Source organism: Schistocerca piceifrons, chromosome 6, assembly GCF_021461385.2.
Source record: "Schistocerca piceifrons isolate TAMUIC-IGC-003096 chromosome 6, iqSchPice1.1, whole genome shotgun sequence".
Lineage (NCBI taxonomy): Eukaryota > Metazoa > Arthropoda > Insecta > Orthoptera > Acrididae > Schistocerca > Schistocerca piceifrons.
Window position 1 is genome coordinate 256,517,354 of NC_060143.1, and position 15,473 is coordinate 256,532,826.

At 38.5% G+C, this 15,473-nt stretch overlaps 1 protein-coding gene across 1 annotated transcript in view; it reads right to left on the reverse strand.

Moving 5' to 3' along the window:
• LOC124803260 (putative neural-cadherin 2) overlaps window positions 1-15,473 on the reverse strand; it is a 169,723-nt gene that overhangs the window by 22,352 nt on the left and 131,898 nt on the right. The window contains exon 12 of the mRNA XM_047264444.1: window positions 11,672-11,835. Coding sequence (XP_047120400.1) covers window positions 11,672-11,835 — 164 coding nt within the window. The remainder of the gene's footprint in view (window positions 1-11,671; window positions 11,836-15,473) is intronic.

Consider the following 15,473-nt stretch of genomic DNA (forward strand, 5'->3'; position numbering starts at 1 on the left):
ATAATTTCCATTGCTATTTACACATTTCTCCCACCTCTCCGGCAGGCTATGAATACCATGCCAAAAAAACAGTCCTTCTTTTGAGGCAGCCATTTTCATACATTTTCATATGAATTGAAGCATTGTTCAGTGACAGAGTGTCCCAGTGATGCAAATATGTGATAATCAGATGGATCCAAGACTGGAGAAAAACCACATGCCCTAGTATTTCCCAACTGAACACCTCGATTGTTTGCCTGACCCATTTTGCTGGGCTGATGAAGTGTTATCATGGACAATATGGCTTTTTGTTGCCTTTTTCCATATTCTGGTCATTTTTTGCATAATTTTTTATTTAAATCAATCATTTGCTGTTGGTAGCGATCAGTGTCAATGTTTCACCAAGTTTTAGCAGCTCATAATAGATGACTCCCTTCTGATGCCACCAAACATGGAGTATTATCTTCTTTCCAAAGCAATTTGGTCTTACAGTGGACGTAGATGGTTTGCCTTGATTCACCTGTGATTTACAATGCTTAGGATTCTCAAAATATATCAATTTTTCATCACCTGTCACTATTTTATGGAGAAACAACTTTCTTCTGTATCTGGTGAGCAGTGTTTCACAAGTGGTCTTTCAATTTGCTTGCTTCTTTCATCCAGTTCATGCGGAACCCATTTTCTACTTTCTGCACCTTTCCCATAGCTTTCAACCAAAGAGAAACAGCTTTATATGTCACATTCAATTGTTCCACAAGTTTCTGTTGAGTTTGAGTATAATCTTCATCCAACAAGGCCTGCAATTCATTGTCTTTGAGCTTATTTGATGGTTTCCTGCACTCGTCGTTCCTCACATCAAAATTACCACTTTTGAATTTTTTGAGCCACTCGAAACAGTGTGTTTTCCCAAGAGCATGTTCACTGAAAGCTTCGACAAGCATTTGATGTGATTCTGGAGCATTTTTCTTTGAATGATAACAGAAAACCAATGCTGTCCACAAATCGTAGTTCATAGCCACAAAAGTTGACATGTTTATGGGTTTGGAACAGATACCAATGAATGGAACTTGGGTTACTGTGTGTTGACATTCGTCGTCAACCATTAAAGGAAGCCGGTGGCACTGCAGATGCAGTCTCATGGGACCTACACTGACAGCTAGCACCATCTATGGGGAAATACTACTTTCATACTTCTACACCTGGTAAGTGTTATAGGCCTTGTGTTGTTCCTAATCTATATAAATGATTTAGGAGGTAATCTGAGCAGTCCTTTTAGATTGTCTGAGGATGATGCTGTCAGTTACCATCTAGTAAAGTCATAGGGAGATCAAAACAAATTGCAAGATGATCTACACAAGATAAGGGTATGCAAAAAGTGGCAATTGACCCTACGTAATGAATAGTGTGAGGCCATCCACATGAGCACTAAAAGGAATCCTTTAAATTTTTTTTACATGATAAACCACACAAATTTAAAGGCTATCAAGGGATTGCAAATACAAACAACTTAAACCAAAATGATCAGTTGAAAATGGGTGTGGGGAAGGCAAACCAAAGGCTGTGTTTTATTGGCAGAACACATAGAAGACAAATCGACTAAAGGTAATGTGTACACTATGCTTGTCCATCCTCTGCTACAGTACTGTTGTATGGTATGACATCTTTACCAGAGAGGATTGATGTAGGACACTGAAAAAGTTCAGAGAAGGGGAGGTCAATTTGTATTACTATGAAACAGGGGGAAAGAGCACCTTGGATGTGATACATGAGTTGCAGTGGCAGTCACTAAAACAAAGGTGTTTTTCATTGTACTTTTTATGAAGTGACTTTTTCATGAAGTTTCAGTCACCATCTTTCTCCTCTGAAAGTGAAACTACACTAATGGCCATTAAAATTGCCACACCAAGAAGAAATGCAGATGATAAATGGGTATTCATTGGACAAATATATTATACTCTAACTGACATGTGATTACATTTTCACGCAATTTGGGTGCATAGATCCTGAGAAATAAGTACCCAGAACAACCACCTCTGGCCATAATAACGGCCTTGATATGCCTGGGCATTGAGCCAAACAGAGCTTGGATGGCGTGTACAGGTACAGCTGCCCATGCAGCTTCAACACGATACCACAGTTCATCAAGAGTACTGACTGGTGTATTGTGATGAGCCAGTTGCTAGGCCACCATTGCCCAGACGTTTTCAGTTGATGAGAGATCTGGAGAATGTGCTGGCCAGGGTAGCAGTCGAACATTATATGTATCCAGAAAGGCCCGTACAGGACCCGCAACATGCGGTCATGCATTATCCTGCTGAAATGTAGGGTTTTACAGGGATCGAATGAAGGGTAGAACCATGGGTCATAACACATCTGAAATGTAACATCCACTGTTCAAAGTGCCGTCAATGCGAACAAGAGGTGAATGAGACGTGTAACCAATGGCACCCCATATCATCACGCCGGGTGATACGCCAGTATGGCGCTGACGAATACACGCTTCCAATGTGCGTTTACTGTGATGTCACCAAACATGGATGCGACCATCATGATGCTGTAAACAGAACCTGGATTCATCTGAAAAAATGATGTTTTGCCATTTGTGCACCCAAGTTCATCGTAGAGTACACCATTGCAGGCGCTCCTGTCTGTGATGCAGTGTCAAGGGTAACCGCAGCCATGGTCTCCGAGCTGATAGTCCATGCTGCTGCAAACATCATCAAACTGATCATGCAGATGGTTGTTGTCTTGCAAATGTCCCCATCTGTTGACTCAGGGATCGAGACGTGCCTGCACGATCCATTACAGCCATGCGGATAAGATGCCTGTCATCTCGACTGCTAGTGATACGAGGCCGTTGGAATCCAGCACGGTGTTCCGATTACCCTTCTGAACCCACTGGTTCCATATTCTGCTAACAGTCATTGAATCTCGACCAACACGAGCAGCAATGTCACGATACGATAAACAGCAATCATGATAGGCTACAATCCGACCTTTATCAAAGTTGGAAACATGTTGGTACGCATTTCTTCTCCTTGCATGAGGCATCACAACATTTCACCATGCAACACTGGTCAACTGCTGTTTGTGTATGAGAAATCGGTTGGAAACTTTCCTCATGTTAGCACGTTGCAGGTGTCGCCACCGGCGCCAACCTTATGTGAATGCTCTGAAAAGCTAATCATTTGCATATCACAGCATCTTCTTCCTGTTGGTTAAATTTTGCGCCTGTAGCATGTCATCTTCATGGTGTAGCAATTTTAATGGCCAGTAGTGTATTTTGTTGACACACACACACACACTGACATAAGCAGCAATGATCATCACAATAAAATAAGATAAATCAGAACTTCCATGGAGAGATTCAAGCGTTCATTTTTCCTTCACTATTCAAAAGTGAAATGTTAGAAAATAGGCATTTAAGTGTGAGTTGAAGAGTAGCCATGAAGATGTACATGTGAAGTGTAATTCACCCACAAAAGAAGTAGCATACAAAATCCTTGTTTGACCAATAATTTGATACTGCTAACCAGTCTGCGACTTTTAACAGATAAGGCTGACAGATGATACTGAGAAAACTCAAAGAGTAAAAGTGCATTTCATCGCAGGTTCATTCAGTAAGTGCGAAAATGTCATGGAAAGCTTGTCCAACTCTGGTAGGAGAGACTGCAAGAGAAGTGTTATGCACCACAGAGTGGCTTACAGTTAAAATTCTGGAATCATATGTTCCTAGATGAGCCAACCAATATATTACTTCACTGTATATACATAAATCTTATGAAAAGACCATGAAGGCAAATCAGAGAGATTTGAGCTTGTGTGAAGGCTTACCTACAATTGCCCTTCCCACACACCCTTTGTGACTTGAACAGGGTAGGCATTTTGAGTAAAACATTTTCTTTGAGGAAATATTCAAAATTAGGCCTTGTGGAAACCATGTGCACACAGAAATCTGACCACACTTATAATAGTTTGTTTCAGGATTGATTCACCTCATTTATAAACTCTATTTCTATACTATGTAAAGAACATCTATACATTTTAAGAATTTTGCACTGCAGGAAGTATTACTATTCAAAAATTTTGTGGTATAACTAAAACTCCATTGTTACCTTCTTGTAGACTTAAAGTTCTTGCTTCAAAAAATTGATACTTATTCTAGGAATATATTTTAGTTACTACAATATTCCAAATATAAAATTCGAGTTTCTAGCAATATTTTGGTAGGCTGTGCTAGAACAAGGGAAGGGCAGTGCACACATAAAAGTCCACTCAGAAAAACAGTACCTTACATAAAAGTCAATTAAATAACACAGTGTTATTGGTTAATCAAAATAACTTCCTAACCCAATCTGTAACATATTACTTACAATTCTTCACTTGTATGTTTTATTTAAAATGTAATAGCTCTGTATTTTAACATTTTGCAAAAAAACTTCCTATGTGTGTCCTGAAATTGGTACAATAATGGAACATATTATTTGCAAGTTCATCACCATTAAAGTGTTTTGAGACAGTACATGGATATACTGGGTATTTACTAAAATAAACCTGTGGTCTAGGAGTTGTGTCTTTGACTAGTAATCAGAATGTCACTGGTCCCAGGTTCAAAACCTGCCACCACTTAAACTTGGCACTGGCAGCCAAAGACTTCCTGCATAAGAAGTCACCCTTATTCTGCCAATGCCGATATCAAAGAGGATGGAGTAGTGGACAGAGGTTCAGGGCACTCTCTTGTCCTTGGGGTGGGAAATTGCCCCTAAAGGCAGAAGAATTAGCAATGATCAATGGCATAAGGATGCAGAAGGCAATGGAAACCACTTAATTAAAGACACATAACTTGTATCCACATGACATATGGCCTGTAATTGAAAATGATGATCTCTCCTTTGGCAAAAGATTCCAGAATAGTCCCTCATTCAGATCTCTGGAAGGGACTGCCAAGGGGTAGGTGATCATGAGAAAAAGATTGAATGACCAATGAAAGTGTAACATTCTATGACCCGGGGTGTGGAATTTGGTAGGGAAGCTAGAAATTCTGAAAAGGGAAATGCAAAGGCCCAATCTAGATATTGTGGGGATGAGTGAAGTGAAATGGAAAGAAGACAGGGATTTCTGGTCAGATGGGTACATGGTAATATCAACTGCAGCAGAAAATGGTACAACAACAGCAGGATTCATAATGAATAGGAAGGTAGGGCAGAAAGTGATAGGTTTGTTCATATCAGAACCGGCAGCAAACAAACACTGACAATGACAGTTCGAGTATACATGCCAATGTCGCAAGCTGAGCAGAAGAGATAGAGAAAGTATATGAAGATATTGAAAGGGTTATGCAGTATGTAAAGGGAGAGGAAAATCTAATAGTCATGGAAGACTGGAATGCAATTGTAGGGGAAGGAGTAGAAGTAAAGGTTACAGGAGAATATGGGCTAGGGACAAGGAATGAGACAGGAGAAAGACTAATTGAGTTCTGTAATAAATTTCAGTTAGTAATAGTGAATACTCTCTTCAAGAATCACAAGAGGAGGGGGTAGACTTGGAAAAGGCTGGGTGATATGAGAAGATTTCAGTTAGATTACATCATGATCAGACAGAGAGTCCGTAACCAGATACTGGGTTGTAAGGCAAACCCAGGAGCAGATATAAACTCAGATCACAATGTAGTAGTGATGAAGAGCAGGCTGAAGTTTAAGAGATTAGTCAGGAAGAATCAATACGCAAAGAAGTGGGATACAGAAGTACTCAGGAATGACAAGATATGCTTGAAATTCTCTAAGGCTATGGATACAGGAATAAGGAATACCCCCGTAAGCAGTACAGTTGAAGAGGAATGGACATCTATAAAAAGGGCAACCCTAGAAGTTGGAAAGGAAACCATAGGTACAAAGAAGATAACTGCAAAGAAACCATGGGCAACAGAAGAAATACTTCAGTTGATCAATGAAAGAAAGAAGTACAAAAATGTGTAGGGAAACTCAGGAATACAGAAATATAAGTTGCTGAGAAGTGAAAGAAATAGGAAGGTCAGGGAAGCTAAGATGAAATGGCTGCATTAAAAACGTGAAAACATCAAAAAATAAATGACTGTTGGAAGAACTGATTCAGTATATAGGAAAATCGAAATGACCTTCAGCAAAATTAAAAGCATGGGTGGTAATGTTAAGAGCGCAATGGTAATTCCAGTGTTAAATGCAGAAGAGAGAGTGGGTAGGTGGAAAGGCCTCTATGATGAGGAAGATTTGTCTGATGTGATAGAAGAAGAAATAGGAATTGATTTAGAAGAGACAGGGGATCCAGTATTAGACTCAGAATTTGACAGCTTTGGAGGACTGAAGATCAAATAAGGCAGAAGGGATAGATAACATTCAATCAGAATTTCTAAAATCATTGGGGGGAAGTGGCAACAAAATGACTATTCACATTGGTATGCAGCATGTATGATTCTAGCTACATACAATCTGACTTTAAAAAAAAATATCATCTACACAACTCTGAAGACTGCAAGAGCTAAGAAGTATGAGAATTATCGCAAAATCAGCTTAACAGCTCATGCATCCAAGTTGCGAACAAGAATAATGTACAGTAGAATGGAAAAGAAAATCGGGGATGTGGTAGACGATGATCAATTTGGCTTTATGAAAGGTAAAGGCACCAGAGAGGCTATTCTAACATTGCAGCTGATAATGGAAGCAAGACTAAAGAAAAATCAAGACACATTCATGGGATTTTTTGACCTGCAGAAAAGCATTTGACAATGTCAAATGGTGCAAGATGTTTGAAATTCTGACAAAAATAGGGGTAAGCTATAGGGAGAGATGGATAATATACAATATGTACAAGAACAAATAGGGAATAATATGCATGGATGACCAAGAATGAAGTGATCTGATTAAAAAGGGTGTAAGACAGGAATGTGGTCTTACACCCATATTGTTCAATCTGTACATTGAAGAAGCAATGATAGAAATAAAAGAAAGGCTAAAGAGTGCAATTAAAATTCAAGATGGAAGAATATCAATGATATGATTCGCTGATGACACTGCTATGCTGGCTGAAAGTGAAGAAGAATTACATGATCTGCTGAATGGAATGACCAGTCTAATAAGTACAGAATATGAATTGAGAGTAAATCGAAGGAAGATAAAAGTAATGAGAAGTAGCAGAAATGAGAACAGCAGAAACTTAACACTGTGGGAAAACCAAACAGAAGAAAATTGACGCATTTGAGATGTGGTGCTGTCAGAAAGTAGCAAGGCCTTCATTGGAAATAGACAACACACACACGCACATATGCACACACACACCCACCCACCCTCACACACACACACACACACACACACACACACACACACACACAAACAGCCAGAGACTGTGGTCATGTGTATGTGAGTTCCATTTGTGTGTGTGTGTGTGTGTGTGTGTGTGTGTGTGTGTGTGCGTGTGTGTTGTCTATTTCCAACGAAGGCCTTGCTACTTTCTGACAGTCTTTTTGTTGTGCATACCTGTGACTCAGTATCTCCACTGTATGGAGAGTAGTAGTTGTTTCTTTTTCATCAGTTGGCAGCCTGCCATGAATTCCTTTGTCATCACCTGTTGTCTTCACAGATGTCCTATCATCCTGTCCCTTCTTCTTGTCAGTGTTTTCCAGCTATTCCTTTCCTCTCCAATTCTGTACAGAACCTCCTCATTCCTTACATTATCAGTCCACCTAATTTTCAACATTCATCTATAGCACCACATCTCAAATGCGTCAATTTTCTTCTGATAGCACACACACACACACACACACACACACACACACAGAGCCAGAGACTGTGGTCATGTGGATGTGAGTTCCATTTGTGTGTGTGTGTGTGTGTGTGTGTGTGTGTGTGTGTGTGTGTGTGTGCTATCTTTTTCTGATGAAGGCCTTTTTGGCCAAAAGCTTACTTTCTAACAATCTTTTATGTGTGCCTATCTTAGTCTCAGTATCTCCACTATATGGTGAGTCACAACTATCCTTTTCATAGTATTGCCATATTCTATTCTGGCTTTTCCATAGTTTCAAAATATCATATTCATTATTTAAAATAGTTTAAGCACCTCTCAGTTCATAAACTGGACATGAAATGAAATAGTGTTTCAACATGCCTGGAAGAAATGCTTTGGAAGAACAGACAACAATGCTATATATTTGGTACAATATTCCAAAGTGTGATTTAGGCATGAAAAGTGGGTAAAGTAATAGGGTGGCTAATAACTAGATGACAATATAATCAAAACCTTGTTTTGATGATACAAGTACAGATGTGAAACTAATATAACACTGCTGTTACAAATTTTAACAGTCTTTCACCACTGTAAGGTAAAAAGGTAAATTTGTGCACTTAAAATAAATTAATGTCATCATTTTCCCCACAAGCTGCCTGATTCTTCAAAATTCCAGTTGAAAATATAAAAGCTGCCTCTGTCAAAACATGCATAGTAATAACATTAATAGTAATAATAATAATGATAATAATTTATTCAACTTTTAATGATTCATTGCATATGTACAAAAACAGGTTACATAGCACAATACTATATACTTCTGAATGTGTCATTGATTAACAAAATGTTTGAACTACAAATAAAATGGTTTGCTTAGCACCATTTACACATTTTTTCCAAAACACTTCTTATTCTGCATGTAAGTATGATATTCTTCTAATTTGTAAAAGGAATTTTGTAGCAGGAATTTCTTTAGTTGAATTTTAAACTTCATTGTGGGAGGGGTCATAACTGCACTGGGTAGTACATTGAATCAAACAGTATTTATTAGATAATTCCTTCTATTCAGTAGAAGAATATTTCAGTAGAGTTAACTGTAATTGATTTTTTCATTTACTAATTTGATGTGCTATTGTGGATTACGATACTCACAATCACTGTTAACATTACTGTGTCTTTCATTTAGCTATTAAGATCTACCATATTCTTTAATGTAATTTTTTCTAAACCTATTAATGTGTATTTTGTCTTATACCAGATATCCTCTTGCAAGAGGTACTTTTATGTATTCCTTTTGTATTATTTGTAATAATTCTGACACGTCCTACATCCATGAGAATGCCTCGCAGTATTGGATTTATGGGATATAAATAAATAAATAAATAAAACATGCATATTGTTTACTATGATTAGCACACTAGTTTTTGTAAACAAACCATGACATTATCCCTTATATTTTTCTCTTCAGATGATTCTTATAGCAATTTTATGAAGTAGCAATAGCTTATTTTGATTTGCTTTGGTTGTTGCACCCCAAATTTCTATTTCGTTATTCAGCTGACAGTAAAATAAAGCATTGTATGTAGACTTTAGGAAAATGGTGTCTTTGAAGAACTTGCTAATCACATTAACTGCAAATATATTCTTAGACAATGTGCATGCTAGAGTGTCAACCTGTGTGTCCCATTTCAGATTGTTTTGAATTGTTAAACAGAGGAATTTTATGCTAAACTCTTTTTTTTTTACAATTCCAATGCCTACGTATAGTTTAATTTCATCATTAAAAACACTCCAATGCCTATGTATAGTTGAATTTCATCATTAAAACTACTCTGGTGCTAATATTTAAGTGGCTTTCATTAAAGTCTTGAACAATTTCATTTGTCACATTATCACAATGGATCTTTAGTTGATTAAATGTTTCCTTTTCACTCAAGACAGGCATATCATCCCCATTCAGAACTATTTTGTAACTCTGAGTGCAATATTCTATGTCATTTACATAAATAACAAACAGAAGAGAACCCAGTGCACAGCCCTGGGGCACTCCATATTTTGGATTACTGATTTTGGATTTGTGAACACCACTTTCAGTTTTAAGCAGTGAAAACCATTTTTGGTTACTAATGCAGGACTTTATTATGTCATGAGCAGTGCCTCTGATGCCAATGTTACATAGCTTATCTTAGAAGATAGTTGCGTTCACACAGACAAAGATTTCTCTAGGTCAAGGTATATACCTGCGACATGTTGTTTGATGTTGATGCCACTTACTGCCTTGTTGATTATCTGAGCAGATACCATGTCAGTTAATTTACATTCTAAGAAGTCATTTTGATTTTCAAACCTTAGGTTGTGCTTACTGAGAAAATTTATAATTTTGTTATATATGCCTTTTTCAACTCTTTTGGAGAAGACAGGTAGTGTCAAGATTGGTCTGTAATTTTCAATTTTGCATTCTCAATCCTTTTTGTTACCTTTTTACTTTAGTGTTAATTAACTTTTATATTTTTTTGTAATAAAACTGTCCCAACATGATGAAGATGTTTATTTATTTACAGTTGACTGGTTTTGACCACTGTTTTGGTCATCACCAGACTGTTAACTCCATGGAAGTCTGCTGAAGCTGATGAAGAGCAGACACCACTCTAAAAGGCTTATAACCACTGGTTGTATGTGTTCTAGAGTGGTGCCTACTCTTCACCAGCTTCAGCAGACTCCCATGTAGTAAGCAGTCTGATGACCAGAACAGTGATGGAGACTACTCACCAGTAAATAAATAAACATCTTTATCATGTTGAGACTGTTTTATTATAAAAAATTAACATTTGTTATAAACACTGACTTTCCAATAGAAACAAGGTAAAATGTTACAAAAAATCCTATTTAATTTACCGAGTGTCACTTTCATGTGTCTGATTGCGTCATTTGCTTGATTTTTTTGCTACATCATTTGTACCTTCCAGGATTGTGACACAATCATTTGATGAGAAAGATTCACTATCATGCATATGACTTCACCACAGCAGAAAGAGGCACTGCAGGTTGAATGTGAGCAACAGCTGTAAAGATGTCTCAGATACTTGAAATGTTTTGTGCTATTCTGCAACTATAACTGTCTCCATATATCAGAATCCATCCTGTCTTGTGTTTTTGATTCACCTCACTTCTTCCTATTGTTTTCTTATCAGAATCATTCTGCACAGATCAGTTTATAAAAGCTTAATGTCCTTTTACATGTTGTCACTTGCAGGAGTGTGGCTGCTTTATGTTGCTGCTTACGTGGGCAGATTAACAACTCATGGAACAGTTTAAGATTAAACAGAACAACAAAACATTTCCTAAAATATTTGCCTCAGTAGCCAAGCAGTCAACATGACAGACACTCATGCAGGGAACCTGAGGTTGATTTCCAGTACTGCCAGGGATTTTTCCTTGGTGGGAGGACTGGACTAGCGTGCACTCAACCTCGTAATGCCAGTTGAGGAGCTAACAGATTGAGAGGTAGTGACTCGGAGGTCAGAAAGTTGACAATGGCTGAGAGTGTGGTGTGCTGATCCCAAACTCCTCCATACACATGCAATGATGAATGACTGAGAATGACACAGTGATCGGTCAACTAGTGCATAGTCCTCAGGGCCCGATCATGGGGTTTCCTTTCTTTTCCTTCCTTTATGGAGTATTATGTCTGATACTAGACAGTGACAAAATTGCTTGTTTGGTATTAATTTTATCTGACACTGTCTTTTTTCTGGGCATAAGCATTAACTAGTATTATTACTGAGATATGAGGCTGAAGGCTGTTGCCTTTTGAGCTAGGAAGTAAAAAAAATTCAGTCAAGGCAATGGCTACAAAAGATCTCTCTGACAAACACTTTTCCTTGTGATTAATTTCTATAGTTAAAATATTCAAGAATAGTGAAAAGTACATCCTCACCTTCCTGCTTCTATACCTTTCTTGATTTTTATCATTCCTGATTTCTCATCAAGTATAAATTTATCAGGCTGATGTCCATGCCAAAAGAACCTTTTATCAGGAAAGTCCCAGTCATCCGCATCATCAACGAAAACTCTGCCAATTTCAGCTTCTGAAGTATGTACCTATTAACATAAAAGAAAAAAAAGCAAGCAACCACTAACTTTTAGTATTCTTTGTTGTCTGATGCATCAATGTTCCATTATACTCTAACTAAAATGGTTTACAGTTTCAATCTGTGAAATTATATAAACAAGAATAGAATGCAAGGTTAATACTTAAATGCACTGAAGCTATTTTTATGCATCACAGTAGTCTCTACTCACACATGCTCAATGTGCACTTTTTAATGACTTTGTGACAACAACAACAAATGACGCTGTATTGACTGGACTGTAACACACCTGACTGACATAAAACAGAGAAAGTTAAGAGAAACAGTTCATTTCTATCATGTTATTTCCTTCTGGGTTTTTGTATTTTATTTTTATGTAATAATCTTGGCTTCGTTCCAAGAGAGATCAATTATGAACGGTATGAATGTTAAATGCTCAGGAGAAACATGCACCAACCAGGACTTAGAAGGGGTGATCAAAAACTTTCTGTTTGAGGGCACTGCTGCATCATATATGCAACACAGCATAACTCTGATGTCAGTATACATGCACTAACATGTAGGCAAGGGATTAGTGTGCTATTTGTGTCTTTCCGACATGTGTGCGGTAAATGCAAAAATGTGAACTATGGTGACATTATTACCAAATTCATCCAAACAGGACCAATGTGCTATTATTCTTTTCTTGGCTGCTGGAGGATAAACACCAGCAGACATCCACTGGAGAATGAAGAATGTGTAAGGGGCAGAATGTCTGTTGAAAATGACCACTGTGGACTGGTGCACCAAGTTCCTGCAGTATTGGCTGCTATCTGGTCACCCACATTTTCAAACACACAAGCTACCAATTACGCTGCTGCATTTGCTACAGCTGCCACTGCAGCATGAGGGTGCTGCCATGAATGATTACACCACTGCCAATAAGATGCAAACATCCCCTCTCCAGAGTTCCAGTGGGGATGTACTTAAGTTCAAACATTCATGCACTGACCCCATTTTTGAGTGTTTGCCAGTTGAATAACATTTACAGACTTTCAGAGTGGCCAGGGCTCAACATCTTCTGAACAGACATTATATTGAAGAGTGACAGATTTATAAATCTTTTGTATCGGTATACACTCCTACATTCACATCTACTGTTAGCAACTGCCAGTGCAAATACAGCAACAAAGTTATGAATTATTTTTACTGTTTGATATTACATCTAGAATAAATTAATGTCTGAATCCTCTGTTCATGAACAGCATCTGTTCCTCGGTTCTGAATCCACTAAAGAATGACTTGGCATGCAAGGAAGTCATGACAGTTCCTTGCTGGTTTGACCTGATAAAAGATGGCGATCGATTTGGGAGGCTTGCCTCACCATTATGGATAAAAACAAGTAGACAGTTGGTGATGCAATTAGGGTGGACTGGTGCAAAACCATTCCTGTCATAGTAAATGATCTCGACATCAGCTTCAGTAGCATGCAATACATTATCCGGCTGGAATCAGGGTACCATATGGTCTGCGGCCAGTGAATACCTGAATACTGAACTCCAATCAAACTGCAAACCGGATGGCTATTTGTCTGAAGCACCTGATGCATTTCAATGTTGAAGGCAACATATTCCTTGAACACATTGCTGCAGGTAATGAAAGCTAGTAACACTGCTGGGAACTGGAGTCAACAGCATAGCTGTCATCCATCATCCCCTACACCCAACAAATTTCAAGAGTGAGCACTCTGCTGGAAAGGTAATACTCACTCTGTTTCTTGATTACTGGGCCCCTTGATTATTGATTACAAGGAACCTGGTGTCTCCATCACTGGTGAATGGTACCGTGTAATGGTGTAGATATTATGGTATTGCAATTAAGGCAAAACATTCAGAAGAACTGCAACAAAGGATGCTGCTGCTTCATGATAACACATGTTCCCATATTGCAAATGTTGTAACACAGAAGTTATGCCATCTAAAGTATGAGACACTTGAGCATCTACAGTTCTGATCTCTCCCCAAGCAATTGTTTCACCTTTGATCCTATCAACAATTCCTATCAGACGAGACTTGTCTTGGGATAGTAGTGTGTTGCACTGAATCATTCAAGGCATGGATGTTAATGAGTGATGAGTGGATGCTTCTGAACAGTGGTTTGTTTGGAGCCAGTGGAGAAGACTGTCAATGATATTGTTTGTGGACAAGATCAATGATGTAGAAAACAGAGAGAAATGACTTGGAATTGTTATTGATCTTGGGAAAGATATGTTTACCATGAGCTGGGCTTAATTTTGCATGCAAGTCTTGGAGTTTTGGAAATCAGCATGCATGAAGATGAGTTGGGATTTTGGGGATTATGTGAATTTCAGTCTGGAAAAAGAGTTAAGCTGTAGAAGAAAGTAGAAGAGTCATTCTTCATCATGAGTCCAGACGACAAAGATATCAATAGATCTGTATCAAGGTATTGGGCACAGCTTTCGGAAAATGCCTCTTCCATGTGGCCCATGCAAAAGCTGACAGAGTCATCCTGTTTCCCAAAACTGTCACTCTGATGTGTTTATGGTTACATGTAAATATGGGAATGGAAAGTTGTTGGCATAATATAAGTAGAGGAAGCTGTATGTTTAACTCACCATATAATTGAGGTGCTGAGTGATTGATAGGCACATAAACAAGACAAAAATGTTGCTAAGCTTTTGAATGAGCCTTCACGCTAATGATGTACAAGCATGTAACGAGAAGAATGGCTATGTTTTACCATCCAGCTATATTGTGCTGGTACTGCAGCTTGATTGGAGTGAGAGGTCATACACAGTGAAGTGTGTGGGGGAAGAAAAGTGGAGAATGGGAAGGGAGGGTTGGAGGGAAAAGCGTTGCTGATGGCTGGGAAGGAAAAACAGCAAGTGCACAGTATTGGAATGTGGCATCGGTGCGATCACTTTGGTGCAAGCAGGGGGAGTTGTCTTTGGTGCACAATGACATGGAAGAGTGGACTAGGAGGGGCAGACAGAACAGACAAAGAGACTGTAAGTATAATATAAGTGAGGTAGGCAACATACAGACGGGAGTGAAGTGGGAAAACAGTTGTTGTTGTTGTTGTGGTCTTCAGTCCTGAGACTGGTTTGATGCAGCTCTCCATGCTACTCTATCCTGTGCAAGTTTTTTCATCTCCCAGTACCTACTGCAACCTACATCCTTCTGAATCTGCTTAGTGTATTCATCTCTGGGTCTCCCTCTACGATTTTTACCCTCCACGCTGCCCTCCAATACTAAATTGGTGATCCCTTGATGCTTCAGAACATGTCCTACCAACCGATCCCTTCTTCTGGTCAAGTTGTGCCACAAACTTCTCTTCTCCCCAATCCTATTCAATACTTCCTCATTAGTTATGTGATCTACCCATCTAATCTTCAGCATTCTTCTGTAGCACCACATTTCGAAAGCTTCTATTCTCTTCTTGTCCAAACTATTTATCGTCCATGTTTCACTTCCATACATGGCTACACTCCATACGAATACTTTCAGAAATGACTTCCTGACACTTAAACCAATACTGGATGTTAACAAATTTCTCTTCTTCAGAAACGCTTTCCTTGCCATTGCCAGCCTACATTTTATATCCTCTCTACTTCGACCATCATCAGTTATTTTGCTCCCCAAATAGCAA